General features: G+C 38.9%; 1 protein-coding gene across 1 annotated transcript; it reads left to right on the top strand.

Moving 5' to 3' along the window:
• Positions 1-7,056: 7,056 nt before the first annotated feature.
• On the top strand, positions 7,057-19,305 carry LOC131620081 (uncharacterized). Its single transcript, XM_058891102.1, has 5 exons — positions 7,057-7,270; positions 8,862-8,980; positions 18,274-18,555; positions 18,633-18,710; positions 18,937-19,305. The coding sequence occupies exons 1-5, from the start codon at positions 7,057-7,059 to the stop codon at positions 19,303-19,305; spliced, it is 1,062 nt and encodes a 353-aa protein (XP_058747085.1).
• Positions 19,306-20,353: the final 1,048 nt, after the last annotated feature.

Genomic DNA, 20,353 nt, shown 5'->3' with positions numbered 1-20,353 from the left:
TAATGAGTAACAACACAAAGACTGTTCAAAAGAATGGGATAAACTCACCTTTCAGAATTTAGGGATGGAACCAAATTTAGTCTGATTAAGAGTCCTCATCCGATTCGTCAGAATCACTTGCATTATAACCTAAAAAAACACCCCAGAAAAAAAAAAGTCACACAAAATTAGAGGTAAAGAGACATGATAATTTTGATAACCAGCTAACAACAGCAGAGGGCTTACCTGGACGCTTATCTCCAACTTTCCAAACTGAAGATCTAAACAAACAAACAACATTAGCATCCCAAACCAAAAACACAGACAACCAAACATATCTACACTACAGAGAATCCAATCATTGTCCATACTTCATAATCAAACTATTACTCTTTATAGCAAAGAACACTACAACTTGAGAACTTAGGACAAAGATAAAACTAAAAAACCAAACAAACAAGACACTTATATTACTATATAAAAATGACAACTTATACATCAAATAAGACCAGAAGACATTCACTCTAAAAATCCTTAGGGCTTCATGAAAAACAATAAGCTCAGCCATATTAATACTGAAATATAATTATAATGAAGCGTGAAGAGAGAATCAGACCTGCCTCCCGAAATATAGCACAACAAAATCAACTAAATGAATGATGCTTGAGTAAACCCCTTCTGAGTCTACACTTTCAAAATCAACAAAATCAACCTGAATTATAGCACAACAAAATCAACAAAATCAACCTGAAATCAACAAAATAAACAAAATCAACCTGAAATATAGCACAATAAAATCAACTATCCATTCTTCAGCTACCAATGTCGCTCAAAATCAACAAAACCTAAGTCTACACTTTCAAAATCAACAAAATCAACCTTACCAATCAACAAAATATAAAACCCTAATTCTTCAGCTACCAATGTCGCTCAAAGTATAAAACCCCTAATTCTTCCTTACCAATGTCGTCACTGTGAGCAAATGAGCGGTGCGGTGTTGGAGAAGAAGAGAGCTTCGTTTCTCAGCTTCGTTTCTCAGCTTCGTTGTCGTCACAGGAGTTGAGCGAATGAGCGATGAATCAAACTGAGAGTTCGTTGAGCTTCGTTGTCGTCACCATTGCTAGTTCGTGAAAGGATTTGAACCATTCGCTGAGTTCGTGAAATGCATGCACTGAGTTGAAAAACGGGTTTTGTGAAAAATGACTAAACACATTAATTTATTATCCCACAATTAATTTGACTTTTATGTATATTAATGGCCTGCATATACATTAATTTGATAATATTCATAATATTCACTTAACTAGTTATTAAGAATAATATTTTGAGTTATAAAAATAAATGTTTTTTTAGTCTACTTAAATTTACGCCCGATTTTTAATTTAACGGGAGTAATTGAGATTTAAATATAATAATATTTTTAATTTACACCCGTTTTTAAAAAATAGGGTGTATATTTTCACATGATCAATCATAAACTTACACTTTATTTACAAAAGTGCCACTCTTTTTCTTATTTACACCCGTTTTTAGTATATCGGGTGTAAATTTAAAAATTATATTGTTCATTTTGCACTAGTGTGTCCAACGTTGTACTTGTTAAAAAGAATAATGAAAAGTGGCGAATGTGCATTGACTATACTGATCTCAATAGGGCTTGCCCCAAAGACGCATATCCACTATCAAACATAGACAAACTAGTAGATAATGCTGCTGGTTTTAAACTACTATTATTCATAGACGCCTATTCGGGGTACAATCAAATACCTATGGTTAAATTCGATAAAAGATACACGTCTTTCATGACACAATCGGACAACTATTACTACAACATAATGCCTTTAGGTCTAAAAAATGCCGGGGGTACATATCAGCGAATGATTAACAAAGTATTCTGGGGGGGAGATAGGGGACATGCTTGAGGTGTACATGGACGAAATGATCGTCAAATCTCGCGAGGAGATGGATCACGCCGTACACCTCAGGAAAGTCTTCGAGCAGGCTAGGAAGTTCAAGATGAGATTTAATCCCGGAAAATGCACGTTCGGTGTCTAAGCAGGAAAATTCCTCGGGTTCTATCAACAGAACGAGGGATCGAAGCCCATTTGGACAAGTGCAGGTCCTTCTCCGAGTTTCCTACGCCGAGCTCAAAAAAAATCCATTCAATCCCTAAATGGAATGCTTACCTCACTATTCTGGTTTGTAGTCAAATTCGCCCAACACGCTCTCCCGTTACTCAAACTCTTAAGGAAAGAGGCCACGTTCGAGCGAACAGACGAGTGCGAACGAGCACTCACTCACCTCAAGCAGGCACTCTCGCGTCCACCCGTGTTGTCCAGACCGGACGCCGGGGAAACCCTGTACCTATACTTGGCCGTCTCTACCGAAGATGTCAGCGCCGCCCTCATCAGAGAAACCAACGAGGGGCAGAAACCTATATATTTCACAAGCAAGGCGCTTCAAGGCCCGAAGCTCTGGTACCAACATATAGAGAAAGTCGTGCTGGCTTTGATCATCGCAGCGAGGAGACTCAGAAATTACTTCCTGGCGCACACCATAGTTGTGCGGACCGAGCAACCCATTAAATAGTTTCTCGGACGCCCTAACATGGTCGGGCGAATGCTCCGCTGGTCGCTTGAGCTATCTGATTTTGACATAAGATACGAGGGCATGAAGGCATTGAAGGCACAAGTCTTAGCGGACTTCGTAGCAGCAATGGCCTTTGCCGAGTCTACAACCAAGAAACCTGGAAATGGATCATCTACGTGGACGGAGCATCCAGCTCGACCAGTAGAAGTATCGATGTCCTTGTCTTTCCCTACCTCGAACAACCTAGTGGAATACGAGGCCCTCCTCGCCGGGCTGCACGTGGCCGAAGACATCGGGCCGAGAAACTCAGAATATTCACCGACTCACAACTGGTTGCATCCCAAATATCAGGAGAATACCAAGTCAAAAACGATAACCTCATAGAATATCTAGGTCCCGTACGCAAGAGGATGGCCTTCTTTAAGACAGCAGTGGTAAGGCATATTCCCCGGGAACACAACACTCGAGCAAACATCCTGTCGAAGCTGGCAAGCACCGAGAAGAAGGGCGGAAAAAAATTCGTAATCCAAGAGATCTTACCCCGACCTAGTACTGAAATATAGGCCACGATCGCATAGGTGAACGCCATCGGGGACGCCATCTACTGGATGACGCCAATGCACCACTACTTGACAAGCAAAACCTTACCAGACGACCCAAAGGAAGCTACAGTCGTCCGAAGAAGGGTCTGTTTATGTCCTGGTCGAAGGCTGACTGTACCGTCGGGGATTTTCCATTCCTCTCCTCAAGTGTGTCGACGAAAGCAAAGTCCCCCACATCATGCGGGAGATACCCGAGGGGATAAACGCCCAGCATCTAGAAGGAAGGTTACTTGCTCGAAAGGCATTACGAGCAAGATACTACTGGCCCACCATGCAGCAAGACGCTAAGGAACACATGAGGAAATGCGACAAATTCTAACTATTAGGGGACATGCACATAGCAACCCTCCAACGAGCTTAAATCTTTATCGTCGCCTTGGCCGTTTTCCTGGTGTGGCATGGACCTCCTCGGACCATTCGTCACCGACTCCAATCAGAACAAGTACCTCATCGTGGCTGTCAACTATTTTACCCAATGGATCGAAGTAGAACCACTTGCCAAGATAAAGGCACATAACATTCTCCATTTCTATAAAAGAAACATACTCGCCCGGTTTGGGGTACCCATGGCCATCATCACAGACAATGGGACCTAGTTCACCGACAAAAATTTCCAAGAATTTGTCACAAGGCTTGGAACAAAGCAGCACTTCGCTTTTGTCGAACACCACTAAGAAAATGGACAGGCGGAAGCCACCAACAGGGTCATCCTGAGAGGCCTTAAAAGAAGGCTCGACGAGATCAAAAAGTGATGAGTCGAAGAGCTACACAGCATCCTATGGGCATACAGGACTACACCTCACTCTACCACCGGGTAAACCCCCTTTCGGTTGACGTACGGAACCGAGGCTGTAATACCAATCGAAGTGTACGAGCCCACCAGGCATACCGAAGAGCCCATGGACAAAGAGATGAACGGAGAAGCCATTAGGGAAGCGCTCGGCCTAGTCGAAGAGGTCCGCTCAGGCGCCACTCTTCACGAGGCATCACTCCAGAAGAGGATCGCATTGAGATATGACATGAAGGTCATCAAACGAGAATTCGAGGCAGGAATCTTGGTGCTTAAAAGGAACCACAAGGATTCTCGCGAGGGAAAACTAGACACGAACTGGGAAGGCACCTATCGTTTCCGAGCAAAGACCGAGAGCGGGGTCTATGTTTACAGTGATTTCTGGTAAACATCCGCTAGTCTTCTATATTATTGAATATATTTCTGTTACTCGCAGGATCGACTAGATTGATCCTAGGATATGTGTCGAAGAGTGTCTCTCATGATGATTGAATTCATGCCTCTGAGTTTTATTTCTAAAAGAAACACTTTAATCTATGGTTTGATGTAAAAGACAATATAAAGTGCAATGCAAAGAAAGAAATTGCATAAAGGAATTCGAAAGAAATTTGAATGTAAATGGAAATTACTTAAACTAGAAATTTAAAAGGTATTTAAATGACTTGTGTTTATAAAATAAAGACAATTATTAGAAATACAAATGGTGTTACACGTACATTCTCAACGAAAACTCTTTTTCTTACGCTTGGTACTTGAGTAATTTGTACAAAATGAACACCTATGGATCCTACCACTAAGCTCCTTATTTATATTAATTCGATCCTAACGGTCTTACTCTATTGAGATGCCATGTTGCTTGTTTGCATGCGCTTCGAATTCCTGGAGTTCCACACGTCCTTCTGATTGAAACGAAACGCTTCGAAATTCAAATCTTCTCGCTCGAAGCTCTTCAACGCGGAACAATGTGTCTTTAGCAATAATAAAAATATGTCAAATTATCCTAAGTCTTTTATTCCTTAGACTTCGTAGAGAATCCATTTATATTTTACTTCGACTTAGAAAATAATTCTGACATATAACGGCTCTACAAATAGCCATTTAAAGCCATTCTCCCTTCGAGGCATATAACTTCGAAGAACATAAACATCATGTCGAAATCTCCAGCTAAAAAATTTCCCCCAATAAATGTCTATTTCGAAAGACAAATAGAAATAGGCATTTCTTGATACTTCTAGATTTCGACCTTTCAAAACCCTTGGGTTCTAAGATTCTGAATGACGTCATCGTAATTATGACCTTTCTTTCAAACGTCCTATCAAAACCATGCGCAATTACGTTTGATCATTACTCCTAGGAACTAGGGGTGAAGCCATTAACTGCGAAACTGTTTGGCAAACCAATCACTTTTGGACACGTGCCACACTAACTCCATTTAATAAATTAATTAGAAATTTGAAGGGGCTAAATTTCAATCCTTTAAATAGTGACCTTAATCACTTATGTAACTTTTTCTGTTTCTCTTACAATCAGGCGTTTGCTCTTTCTCTGAAGAATACTTAACCTTTTCAAAACCTTTCTTCATCTTCTTCAAAACAACTCCCTTTATCAATGGCTTCCTCAGATGAACATACCCAGCAGACGCAAATCACAGAACTTTCTCAACCCATTCTACAGCTTCAACATCCAGTACTTCTTGGGAATTAGGAGTACATACTAGAACCTTACCTAGAAGAAAAATGCACCATCTACGCTTCTCAGGTAATAATTCCTTTTGAGATTGCTGAGACAACCCATGCATTCATGGGACCTCTCCCTTGTCGTGATGCACACTTACAGGTTGACTTTTTTCCTGCTTATCATAAGACTAGGCCTCTAGTTAGCAAAAATAAACTAGATGATAAGGGAAAATTGCTCTTTATTGAGAACAAGGACGCTGCTGGTTCTTCGACTGGGACTTCTATAGCCCAACAGACCATTAGATTAGAGTATATGACTAATACCCTTAAGGTATTTAGGGCTATCCCTCTAGCAAAAGATCCTGAACCTTACTACATCTGGTTAGCTATGGTCGAATCAAAGAAAGCCCCGTTCTGGAAGGGATTAGGGATTTACGACCTAATCCAGTTGTCAAAAACTGGGTTAGAGTACAATCAAACTATGCTGGTTGCATCTTTATACTTCTGGGACGCAACTCACAACACCTTCCGTCTCCCATGTGGGATGGTTACCCCCGCCCTTTTTGATATAGTTGTTATCATAGGGCTTCGACCAACTGGGGAAAACTTTGACCCCAACTACAAGGATATTGACACCATTAAGTTTGGCGAAAGTAAAGCCACTTATACTGTCTTTACTGCAAAACACCACAACAAGGATAGCGATGAAGTCTCTGATGAAGAACATATTGCTTTCTTGGTGCTCTGGCTCTCGAGGTGTGTCTTCTGCTTGAGGTCTCTTCAAGTGGCGAAGAGGTATCTTGCCATGGCGAACCAACTCAACTCTGGCAGAAAATTGGATTTGAGCCAGATGATTCTAGGGTATCTTTACGAGTGCCTTGGCAAATCTACTGATTTCCTAAAGGCATACGAAGCTGGGACTTCTTTGCTTTTTGTTGGGCCCTTCTGGCTGTTACAACTATGGCTTAATGCCACTTTCAAGACCGTTCTCCCCAAGAAAGGACTGGTTGACGAAGATGATGCAGCCATCAAGAGCCATACAGTCGAAGGGACAAGGCTAGCCCATTTAACTCCCCAAGACAAAGCAGGTCAGCTGGCAGAGACCTTTCGAGCCTATATAATGATGTTTGCTAAACGTTATCGTTTTAGCCCTTCAATAGCTTCATTCGCTGAAAGGAAGGGAGGCCCTGAATGGTTTACAAGAGAATTTCATGCTTCCTCTCCAGATCAACATGCTTAATCGATGGCTATTTGGGAAGCATTCATGACTCCTAAAATGCTATCTCACCGACTGCGGATAACGAAGAGCCACTATGGTCTTCTTATATACCAACCCAATCTTGTCTCGAGACAGTATGGGCTTGTTCAAATTAAACCAAAATGTCTGTATGACAAGAAAAGTCATCTGTGTTTACATACCATGTATTCGACCGAAGAGAGCTTCGAATCAAAAACTTCCAGATACATTGGTGTCACCTACCTTACTCATATCTCCTTCAAACCTTCATTCTACACCACCATGGAATTTCACAAATGGTGGGCTGATTATTACAACCAACAAATCTTTGATGTTGCTGGCCTTTCGCATGAACTGACTACAACTTTTTCTTCTACGCAAGAGCGTTTCAAGAAAGGTACTTCGACACATATTAAATAAATACAAGTGTTCCAAAAGTTCTTTGAAACTACTTATAAACCCAATGATCTTTGAAACTACTAGATAAACTGAAATTGCCCTCATATGTTCGTCCTGAACAACGTTATGAAATGGCTTTTAAAATGTATCCCCCAAAATTCCCTCCACTACACAGTGTTGATTTTGGTGTGGCTTTAAGTCCCACTTTTCCATACTGATTTGTGAAGGATAGAAAAACACTTAGAAAGGGGGGGGGGGGGGTTGAATAAGTGTGACTTCAAAAACTTGTAAGATAAAAACAATTAACACAATTATTTTTATCCTGGTTCGTTGTTAACGAAACTATTTCAGTCCACCCCCTTAGAGTGATTTACCTCAACAGAGGATTTAATCCACTAATCAATCTTATAACAATGGTTTTTCACTTAGATACCCTCTAAGTCTTCTAGAGTATTCTGATCACAACTTGATCACTCTAGGAAATCACCACTTAGAAACTTCTTAGTCTTCTAGAGTCTACTGATCTAACTGATCACTCTAGGAACCTTTTACAATCAATGTAAAATAAATGTTACAAGACTATGAATTACTTCTTATAAAGCTATAATCACAACTGTGATATTTCTCTTAAGTTCTAAGCTTAACACTTACTAAAATATTACAAGAGTTTGTGAGGTTGAAGATGAAGTTCGTAAGCTTTGATTTGAACAGCGTTTCAGTATTTTTGCAAGAGTTGGTTAGCTGCTTCTGATCAGAACTTCCATATTTATAGGCGTTTGAGAAGATGACCATTGGGTTTCATTTAATGCATTGCGTGAGTAGTACAGCTTTGCATTTAATGTTTTACACTTTTGTCAACTACCTCAAGCCATGCTTTTCCTGCTTTTACTGACTTTGCCTTTTGTAGCTTCTAACGTTCCTTTTATGAGTCAGAGATTAGACTTAATAGCCTGTCATCTTGTACTTGCTTCTGGACTCATGTTTGTGAATAACAACATTTGAATATCAGAGTCAAACAGCTTGGTGCAGAGCATCTTCTTGTCTTCTGACTTTGAAGAGCTTTAGCGTGATACCATAAGAACTCCAGTGCTTCTGCTTCTGACTTCATGTTCTTCTAATGCTTCATAGTCCATGTTCTGATTCTGCTATACCATCTTTTGATGTCTTGCGAGAGCATGTTCTGATGTAGCCATCCCGAACCTTCTGAGTCAGTGCTTCTGAGCGCTGATTTGTGCATACTCCTTATATATTTCCTGAAATGGAAAATGCATAGGATTAGAGTACCATATTGTCTTATACAAAATTCATATATATTGTTATCATCAAAACAAGAACATTTATCAGAACAAATCTTGTTCTAACAGTTTGTTTGTGGGAATGTCCCAAAAATTCTTCACGAAGAATCTAAAAAACGCGTCGAACGAGTGGTTCCGACTAAGCATATCTTGGACAGTTTCAATGGGCCTTTCATATTGGCCTCGAACATGTTCATGTTCTAACTCTAATACCCGAAGGTTTGGAACTGGAGAAACCTTTCGATTTATTTTCCCTTTTTGTCTTTATACTAACTTGTTTTGTCTTGATTACAGCTCTCAGTCGAAGGCAGAACGTCAAGGATCATGTTGCCAACACTCGCAAGCCTTCTACTCCTTCGAAGGACAAGAATACTTGCGAAGACTCTAGTAAAACCAATCAATCAAAACTTGTGGTAATTGAAGGATAGAAAAACACTTAGAAAGGGGGGGATTGAATAAGTGTGACTTTAAATCTTGGACGATAAAAATAAATTGCACAATTATTTTTATCCTGGTTCGCTGTTAACGAAGCTACTCCAGTCCACCCCCGCAGAGATGATTTACCTCAACCTGAGGATTTAATCCACTAATCGCACGGATTACAATGGTTTTCCACTTAGTCCGCAACTAAGTCTTCCAGAGTCTTCTGATCACACACTGATCACTCCAGGAACAACTGCTTAGATACCCTCTAAGACTTTTCTAGAGTCTACTGATCAACACGATCACTCTAGGCTTAGTTCACTCCTAAGACTTCCCTAGAGTATTCTGATCAACACGATCACTCTAGTTACAAACTGCTCAGCCAACTGCTAAGACTTCCTAGAGTATACTGATCACACGATCACTCTAGTTCCTTACAACTTAATGTAATCAATCTAAGAGTATTACAAATGCTTCTTAAAAGCGATAATCACAACTGTGATATTTCTCTTAATCGTTTAAGCTTAATCTCACTAATATATTACAACAGCAATGTAGTGAGTTGATGAAGATTCTGAGCTTTGATTGAATAGCGTTTCAGCAAGTTTATTTTCGTTCAGAGTTGTTAAGAATTGGTAACCTTGCTTCTCATCAGAACTTCATATTTATAGGCATTGAGAAGATGACCGTTGAATGCATTTAATGCTTTGCGTGTTCCGTACAGCATCGCATTTAATGTTATACGCTTTTGTCAACTACCTCGAGCCTTGTTCACGCTGTGTCTACTGACGTAGCCTTTAGTAGCTTTAACGTTCCTTTTGTCAGTCAGCGTAGTCTGCCACCTGTACTTCCTTCTGATCTGATGTTTGTGAATACGACGTTTGAATATCATCAGAGTCAAAACAGCTTGGTGCATAGCATCTTCTGATCTTCTGATTTTGAAGTGCTTCTGAGCGTGATACCATCTTCTGATCTTCAGTGCTTCTGATCTCATGTTCTTCTGATGCTTCCATAGACCCATGTTCTGATTCTGCTTCGACCATCTTCTGATGTCTTGCCAGACCATGTTCTGATGTTGCATGCTGAACCATTTGAGACACAACTTCTGAGCGCTGAATTATGCGTACTCTTTATATATATATTTCCTGAAAGGGAAATTGCATTGGATTAGAGTACCATATTATCTTAAGCAAAATTCATATTATTGTTATCATCAAAACTAAGATAATTGATAAGAACAAATCTTGTTCTAACAATCTCCCCCTTTTTGATGATGACAAAAACATATATAAATGATATGAATTTGCGATCAGAAAGAGTAGACGGCAAAAGACAAATTACACAGCTATTGCATAAGCATATGAATATGTCTCCCCCTGAGATTAACAATCTCCCCCTGAGATAAATAATCTCCCCCTGAAATAAATACTCGAAGAACTTTGATAAAAGACTTCCCTGATTATTTCGGTAGAGACGATCATATAAGCTTCTGCCTTCAGAGAATTCATAGCTTCTGACTTCTGCTTCCATAGGACAGCTTCAGAACTTGAATTTCTTTAGATCCTTAGAACACTCATAGCTTCTGATTCCTGCTTCCATCGTGGACAGCTTCAGAACTTGAATTTCTTTGATCTTCAGAACATTCACAGCTTCTGACTTCTGCTTCCATTCAGGACAGCTTCAGAACTTGAATTTCTTTGATCTTCAGAACATTCACAGCTTCTGATTTCTGCTTCCATTCAGGACAGCTTCAGAACTTGAATTTTCTGGATCTTTTAGAACATTCACATCTTCTGATTTCTGCTTCCCTCGGATAGCTTCAGAACTTTGAATGTCTACCAATCATCACTTCATGCTAGATTTGTATCAGAACATTGTTGAATGTACCAGAGCATCATCAGAGCATCTCTACATCCTGAAATGTTACAAAACAAAAACTAAACGACAAAAGTCAGCATGAACGAGTTAGAACATAAAATGTATGTTTGAACACATTATATGTATCAGAGCCATATAGGCTGAAATAATGTATCAGAGCAAATAATGTATCAGAGCAAATAACATTATATGTATCAGAGCAAATAGAATTTTGTCAGAACAGGATAGACAATGATATTTAAATTCTATTATCAGTGCTTCTGATTCATTCTTCTTTCTTGCTTCTGATCTCTGAAGCTTGACAGCACTCAGCTTGCTTCAGTTTCCAAGAGCTTATTCCTTTTACAGAATAACGCTTCTTATGGTTTTGCTTCTAGTGTTTGCTTCTGAAGATTCACTTCACTTCTCTGTACCTGCAAAACACTTAAACCATATAGAACTTGCAGTTCTTGTTAGTGAATGTGTGGGAGCTTTTACCCAGCAACTGATAGATTTAATCAAATCATTTATCATTTATCTTCTCCCCCTTTTTGTCATAACATCAAAAAGAATATTTAAAAAAGATTCAGATGCACAAAACGACAAATAGAATCACTGGAATGAAAATCAAAGAGACTTTTTCATTGATAATCAAAAAGGTTTACAAGACAGGAATGCAGGAAAACAGATGCAACAAGGAAAGGAAACTACAAAGACCATTTTGAAGAGTATTTAAAAAGAAATAAAATGAAACGAATGATGAAAAGCATTTAATGTTACGTGACGTGAGGAGAGATAATAAAGACAAATGAGGTGACTAGCACAGTTACCTATGGTCGGTGTCCCTTCAACTGCACGCACGTTTATCCATGAATAGTAACGACAGGTTTACCATCCCGAGATAAAACGTAACAGCTGTTTTGCTTTAAAAGAGGTTCTGAATCAACTTAGACAATGAAACGTTAGTAATAACCGAATCATAATTTCTAAAAGAATTCAATCAGAACTTCTGACCAAAAAAAAAAAATTCCACATTCATTTCAGAAGATACTCATACATGAGAACTTCTCATCTTCTCATTCTGGGCATAAATCCATACTGATGTTCTTCAGAATGAACTTAAACCTATCTTCAGCCAGGGGTTTTGTAAAGATATCAGCCCATTGATGGTCTGTATCCACAAAGTTTAAAGATATAACACCCTTCTGAACATAGTCCCTTATGAAATGATGTTTAATCTCAATATGTTTAGCTTTTGAATGAAGAATAGGATTCTTAGATAAACATATAGCAGAAGTATTATCACAGAATATAGGAATGTTACTCTCATATATCTGATAATCTTCCAACTGACTCTTCATCCAGAGCATCTGTGTACTACAACCAGCAGCAGCGACATATTCTGCTTCTGTCGTTGATAGAGCAATAGTTGCTTGCTTCTTGCTGTACCAGGAGATCAAATGACTTCCAAGAAATTGGCAACTTCCTGAAGTACTTTTTCTTTCAATTCTGTCTCCAGCATAATCAGCATCACAGAATCCTACTAAGTTGTATTCTTTAGATTTTCTGTAAACTAAACCAACATTAGTAGTACCTTTCAGATACCTTAGAATTCTCTTAACAGCAGTTAAATGAGATTCTCTAGGATCTGATTGGAATCTAGCACACAAACAAACACTGAACAGAATGTCAGGTCTAGAAGCAGTCAAATATAGAAGAGATCCAATCATACCTCTGTATAACTTCTGATCTACCTTCTTACCTACCTCATCCTTACCTAGGATGCATGTTGGATGCATAGGAGTTTTGGCTTCTTTGCAGTCCAGAAGATTAAACTTCTTCAGAAGTTCCTTCACATACTTGGTTTGATGAACATACGTTCCTTCTGATGTTTGATTTATTTGTATTCCAAGGAAATACTTGAGTTCTCCCATCATGCTCATTTCAAACTCAGCCTGCATAGACTTAGCAAACTCCTTTCCAAGTGTAGCATTATATGTTCCAAAAATAATATCATCTACATATATTTGACAGATTAAAATATCCTTTTTAAAGGTTTTACAAAAGAGAGTAGTGTCCACTTTTCCTCTAGTGAAACCATTATCTAGAAGGAAAGAACTTAAGCGTTCATACCAAGCTCTGGGAGCTTGCTTCAATCCATATAATGATTTCTTTAGTTTAAACACATGATTCGGAGACATAGAGTCTTCAAAACCAGGAGGTTGATGGACATAAACTTCTTCATCTATATAACCATTTAAGAAGGCACTCTTAACATCCATCTGATAGAGAGTGATGTTATGTTGAGTGGCAAAAGAAATTAATAGACGAATAGACTCTAACCTGGCCACTGGTGCAAAGGTTTCTGTATAGTCAATCCCTTCTTGCTGACTATAACCCTGAGCCACCAGTCTGGCTTTGTTTCTTACCACTTCACCTTTCTCACTGAGCTTGTTTCTGAAGACCCATTTTGTACCAATTATATTGAATCCATCTGGTCTAGGAACAAGATCCCAAACATCATTCCTTGTAAACTGATTCAGTTCTTCTTGCATAGCAATTATCCAGTCTGGATCTTCTAGAGCATGATCAACAGAAGTTGGCTCGATCAAAGATACAAGACCTAATTGACAGTCTGCATTGTTCTTAAGGAATGCTCTTGTTCTGATTGGATCATCCTTCTTTCCAAGAATGACATCTTCTGAATGACCAGAGATGAGTCTGGATGATTTTCTGACAGATGGTTCTTCAGAAATACTTAGATCCTCCAGAGAAGCTGATACTTGATCTTCAGATTCTTTGCTTCTGAGAAGCTCTGCTTCTGATGCGTTGCTTCTTGGCTCAACAACTTCTGATATGTCAATATCATAACCTGCAAAATTATCAACCTGCTTTGGTTTTTCAGAACCAAGCTTATCATCAAACCTGATATTGATTGATTCTTCTACAACCAATGTTTCAGTATTGTATACTCTGTAGCCTTTTGAGCGTTCAGAATATCCAAGAAGAAAACACTTTTGAGCTTTGGAATCAAACTTACCAAGATGATCTTTAGTGTTCAGAATAAAACATACACATCCAAAAGGATGGAAATATGAAATGTTGGGCTTTTTATTCTTCCACAATTCATAGGGAGTCTTATTTAGAATAGGTCTGATAGAGATTCTATTCTGAATATAGCATGCAGTGTTTATTGCTTCTGCCCAGAAATGCTTAGCCATATTGGTTTCATTGATCATGGTTCTGGCCATTTCTTGCAGAGTCCTATTCTTTCGCTCTACAACCCCATTTTGCTGTGGAGTTCTAGGACAAGAGAAATCATGGGCAATACCATTTTCTTTGAAGAACTCTTCAAAGGATCTGTTCTCAAATTCACCACCATGATCACTTCTGACCTTTATGATTTTACACTCTTTTTCAGATTGAATCTGAATGCAGAAATCAAAGAACACTGAATGAGTCTCATCCTTGTGTTTCAAGAATTTTACCCACGTCCAGCGACTATAATCATCTACGATGACTAATCCATATTTCTTTCCTCTGACAGATGCTGTTTTGACTGGTCCAAACAGATCAATGTGCAAGAGTTCTAATGGCCTTGAGGTAGAAACAACATTCTTAGACTTGAATGCAGGTTTAGAGAACTTGCCCTTCTGACATGCTTCACAAAGAGCATCTGATTTGAATTTCAGATTAGGGAGTCCTCTGACAAGATTCAGTTTGTTAATCTGAGAGATCTTTCTCAAACTAGCATGACCTAATCTCCTGTGCCAGACCCACTGCTCTTCAGAAACAGACATAAGACAAGTCACCTTCTGACTCATAAGATCTTGCAGATCTGTCTTATAAATGTTGTTCTTCCTCTTGCCTGTAAATAGGATTGAGCCATCCTTCTGATTTACAGCTTTGCAAGACTTTTGATTGAAGATTATATCATAACCATTGTCACTTAATTGACTGATAGATAAGAGGTTATGAGTTAATCCTTCTACAAGAAGTACATTAGAAATGGAAGGAGAGTTACCAGACTTTATAGTTCCAGAGCCAATTATCTTGCCCTTCTGATCTCCTCCAAACTTGACTTCTCCTCCAGACTTAAGCACCAGGTCTTGGAACATAGACCTTCTTCCTGTCATGTGTCGTGAGCATCCAGAGTCCAGGTACCATGACATGTTGTGCTTTGTCCTTCTTGCAGCCAAGGATATCTGCAATAGGAATAATCTTATCCTTAGGTACCCACATTTTCTTGGGTCCTTTCTTGTTAGATTTTCTCAAGTTCTGATTGAACTTGGGTTTGACATTATAAGCAATAGGAGGAACAGCATGATAATTTTTAATGTGAGTTTCATGATATTTCCTAGGTTGTGTCACATGCTTTTTGGTGTGTGTTATGTGAAAACTTTGAGCATGTGAAGTGTGCCTAATATCATGGGAGTGGCCATACTTGAACTGATCATACAATGGCTTGTATGTAATTTTCATTTCATCAACAGGTTCAAGTTTGTATGGGGTTTCACCCTCATAACCAATGCCAACTCTTTTGTTTCCAGATACGGCATATATCATAGAAGCTAGCTGACTTCTGCCAATACTTCTAGATAAGAACTTCCTGAAACTTAAATCATATTCTTTCAGAATATGGTTTAGACTAGGAGTGGATTTTTCTGAATTAGAAGGAGATCCAACATCATTGGATAATTTTAAAAGTTTATCTTTCAATTCAGAATTTTCCAATTCAAGCCTCTTTGTTTCAAATTCAAATAGCTTTTTCAGCTTTTTGTATTTAATACAAATCTGAGACTTGAATTCCAGAAGTTCAGTTAATCCGGAAACTAACTCATCTCTAGTAAGTTCAGAAAATACCTCTTCAGAATCTGATTCTGATGTAGATTCTGATCCGTCATCTTCTGTCGCCATCAGCGCACAGTTAGCCTGCTCATCTTCTGAATCATCTTCTGACTCATCCCAGGTTGCCATAAGACCTTTCTTCTTATGAAACTTCTTCTTGGGACTTTCCTTTTGAAGATTTGGACATTCATTCTTGTAGTGTCCAGGCTCATTGCATTCATAGCACATGACTTTCTTCTTGTCAGATCTTCTGTCATCAGAAGATTCTCCATGTTCAAATCTCTTTGAACTTCTGAAGCCTCTGAACTTCCTTTGCTTGCTCTTCCAGAGTTGATTTACCCTTCTGGAAATCATGGACAGTTCATCTTCTTCTTCAGATTCTGATTCTTCAGGATCTTCTTCTTTGGCCTGAAAAGCGTTAGTGCATTTCTTGATATTAGATTTTAATGCAATAGATTTACCTTTCTTTTGAGGCTCATTTGCATCCAGCTCAATCTCATGGCTTCTCAAGGCACTGATCAGCTCTTCCAGAGAAACTTCATTCAGATTCTTTGCAATCTTGAATGCAGTCACCATAGGACCCCATCTTCTGGGTAAGCTTCTGATGATCTTCTTCACATGATCAGCCTTGGTGTATCCTTTGTCAAGAACTCTCAATCCAGCAGTCAGAGTTTGAAATCTCGAAAACATCTTTTCAATGTCTTCATCATCCTCCATCTTGAAGGCTTCATACTTCTGGATTAAGGCAAGAGCTTTTGTCTCCTTGACTTGAGCATTTCCTTCATGAGTCATTTTCAAGGATTCATATATATCATAGGCTGTTTCCCTGTTTGATATTTTCTCATACTCAACATGAGAAATAGCATTCAGCAAAACAGTTCTGCATTTATGATGATTCCTGAAATGCTTCTTTTGATCATCATTCATTTCTTGCCTTGTCAGCTTTACGCCACTGGCATTTACTGGATGTTTGTAACCATCCATCAGAAGATCCCATAGATCACCATCTAGACCAAGAAAGTAACTTTCCAGTTTATCTTTCCAGTATTCAAAGTTTTCACCCTCAAATACCGGCGGTCTTGTATAACCATTGTTACCGTTGTATTGCTCAGCAGAGCCAGATGTAGATGCAGGTGGATTTGTCGGAGTTTCACCAGCCATCTTTTAAATGAAGCGTTTTTCTCTTCCTGAATCTTTTCTAAACACGGTTAAGTGCTTGCACCTTAGAACCGGCGCTCTGATGCCAATTGAAGGATAGAAAAACACTTAGAAAGGGGGGGATTGAATAAGTGTGACTTTAAATCTTGGACGATAAAAATAAATTGCACAATTATTTTTATCCTGGTTCGCTGTTAACGAAGCTACTCCAGTCCACCCCCGCAGAGATGATTTACCTCAACCTGAGGATTTAATCCACTAATCGCACGGATTACAATGGTTTTCCACTTAGTCCGCAACTAAGTCTTCCAGAGTCTTCTGATCACACACTGATCACTCCAGGAACAACTGCTTAGATACCCTCTAAGACTTTTCTAGAGTCTACTGATCAACACGATCACTCTAGGCTTAGTTCACTCCTAAGACTTCCCTAGAGTATTCTGATCAACACGATCACTCTAGTTACAAACTGCTCAGCCAACTGCTAAGACTTCCTAGAGTATACTGATCACACGATCACTCTAGTTCCTTACAACTTAATGTAATCAATCTAAGAGTATTACAAATGCTTCTTAAAAGCGATAATCACAACTGTGATATTTCTCTTAATCGTTTAAGCTTAATCTCACTAATATATTACAACAGCAATGTAGTGAGTTGATGAAGATTCTGAGCTTTGATTGAATAGCGTTTCAGCAAGTTTATTTTCGTTCAGAGTTGTTAAGAATTGGTAACCTTGCTTCTCATCAGAACTTCATATTTATAGGCGTTGAGAAGATGACCGTTGAATGCATTTAATGCTTTGCGTGTTCCGTACAGCATCGCATTTAATGTTATACGCTTTTGTCAACTACCTCGAGCCTTGTTCACGCTGTGTCTACTGACGTAGCCTTTAGTAGCTTTAACGTTCCTTTTGTCAGTCAGCGTAGTCTGCCACCTGTACTTCCTTCTGATCTGATGTTTGTGAATACGACGTTTGAATATCATCAGAGTCAAAACAGCTTGGTGCATAGCATCTTCTGATCTTCTGATTTTGAAGTGCTTCTGAGCGTGATACCATCTTCTGATCTTCAGTGCTTCTGATCTCATGTTCTTCTGATGCTTCCATAGACCCATGTTCTGATTCTGCTTCGACCATCTTCTGATGTCTTGCCAGACCATGTTCTGATGTTGCATGCTGAACCATTTGAGACACAACTTCTGAGCGCTGAATTATGCGTACTCTTTATATATATATTTCCTGAAAGGGAAATTGCATTGGATTAGAGTACCATATTATCTTAAGCAAAATTCATATTATTGTTATCATCAAAACTAAGATAATTGATAAGAACAAATCTTGTTCTAACAGTAATCACTTCAACCTCTGGTTTACCAGTCTTCGTTTATTGTTACACATTTCTAACATATTTACTTTCAGAATACTCGAAAGCCACCACCAACTCTAAAAAAGAGAAAAGCTTCCTCAGAAAGTATCACAATTGAATCAGATGGCGAGGATCAGTCCCCTCCTCATACCAAATTAGTGATCAAGAAAAGGCAGAAAGCCATCATTCCTTTGGTTCAAGAGAAGGAATCTGGGACTTCGAAGCCTACAACTTCGAGTGATAAAAAATCATCTGACGAACAGCCTCTGAAGACTGTTGGGAACACCCCTGTCTTCGAAAGCCACAACTCCAGCCCAGATAATATTCTCTCCAAGGTAAGAACTTACTTTATCATTTTATTATACGTTCCATATTGACTTCTGATTCGAGCTAATCTTTTCTGTATGTGTAGGATGATGCAAGTACTGCCACCTCCAATCTCAAAACAATAATCCTTCGAATGACACCCCCTTATTTGATAATCCTCCAGGTACGTGTAAGTGTTTCTCTGTTTTATCTAACAAAGTTTTTCGAAAGATCTGACTGGAGACTTGATGATTTTTCTTGCAGTTTCTCAAAAACAAACTTCACAAACCAATCCTGCCATCACTTTAGAAACTTAAAGTGATGATACTCTGGAAAATGCTTAAAATACTGAGCAAGTCGAAGACGAACGTTTGAATGATTCATCTACAGACATTCCTCATATAGACCAGGAATTTGGCATGGAGGACAACCCTCAATTATCCAACATTGATGAAGGTGACGAACAGTCTGCAGGGAGCGAAGGAGCTGACCCCTCGGATGAAAATAAAATCAGGGATGAAGCTTCCAGCCAACTAGAATCAGAAAAGGAAAACAACCAACCCTTTGGGAAGGTTACATTACATGAAAATGTCTCGACCAATACTCCTCCACTCTGTTCTCCAGCTGAATTGGAAAACCTTAAGGATATAAATCCTGCTAGTTTTCCCAAAGCCATGATGAGTGCAAGGAGTAGTTCGTCTAGGAAGGGTGGGATATCCTCGACAGCTTCTGGTGGAAAATTGCAGAATCGCCTTGCCAGAGTCTTCTTCGCCGGATAAAAGAGAAATTCTTTGATGTTGACTTTGTTCAGGCGATATGAAAGGATACTACCATTTGCTTTGGTTTAAAGAGTTTGTTGAAGAAAGTGGATTTTCTTAATATTTTTGAAGAAGCTTCGCAAGTATTAATGTCACTGGGATTCTTTCTTGACCAACTTCAATCAGATAAACTGCGTAGGCAAGAGGTTTCTCAAAAGCTTAATGTAAAAGTGAGTGCCGAAACTTCCTCATGGAATTTTGCTAGTGAATCCACTAACAAGGTCGAAGCTATGGAGCTTGAACATTCGAAGTACCAAGAGGAGTATACAGTTTGTGAGGAAAACATCATGTCTTGGAAAGAGGAGATCGAACGCCTAAAGGAAAAAATACGGGTTGCAGAGGATCGTCAGGATGAGATCTAAAAACTAGATCGACAAGAAATAGTCGAAGAAGTTCAAATGGGTATTCAACAAATCGAGCAAGCCCAAAAATTGGAGCCAGAGATCGAAGAGTTGAAGAGACAAAAAACCCTGATTGAACGTCGTCTAGCGGTGTCTGCTTCCCAGTATGCCCAAATAAAAGCCTCTCTTTCAGCTGACTTTGATATGTGATTACTCCAACAAATATTTTGATTCTTATTTCTCAGGCTTAGACTTATGTTACGTTTCTTTTTTTCTCATAACGGTTATGGATACTTTTTTTTGTAACATTAAGATATTGCTATTTTGGCATTTATATTTACACCTTTTTGGCTTTAATATGCTCTTTTACTGTTACTTCGCCATTATTTTAATTTCTTGTATGAATGGTTTGTACTTTTCCAAGTACTTTCCATTTATTTTCAGGATCCTTCGATCTTTTGTCAATTATTCTATCTCATAGGCATTATTTGATAATACTTTTAAAATTCGAAAAGTGTCTTCCCAATGTGGGGACCATTTACCTAAGGCTTGATTCTTTCGATCTATAGGCAAAACAAATTTCGATCTTTGCCATGAGAAGTAGGACTTAGGTATGCATTGCATCTGGAAATCCTCTGAGGCGTGTGCCGGAGGTTCTGTTTTTGTTG

This window comes from Vicia villosa, linkage group LG7 (assembly GCF_029867415.1).
Source record: "Vicia villosa cultivar HV-30 ecotype Madison, WI linkage group LG7, Vvil1.0, whole genome shotgun sequence".
NCBI classification, from domain to species: Eukaryota; Viridiplantae; Streptophyta; class Magnoliopsida; order Fabales; family Fabaceae; genus Vicia; species Vicia villosa.
The sequence above is the reverse complement of the archived record's forward strand: the minus strand, read 5'-3'. Positions and strand labels throughout refer to the sequence as shown.

Coding starts and splice junctions, on each gene's coding strand:
- LOC131620081 (XM_058891102.1), top strand. CDS start 7,057: ATGTATTCGACCGAAGAGAGCTTCGAATCAAAAACTTCCAGATACATT. Junction 18,556..18,632: donor CAGATAATATTCTCTCCAAG/GTAAGAACTTAC, acceptor CTGTATGTGTAG/GATGATGCAAGTACTGCCAC. Junction 18,711..18,936: donor CTTATTTGATAATCCTCCAG/GTACGTGTAAGT, acceptor CATATAGACCAG/GAATTTGGCATGGAGGACAA.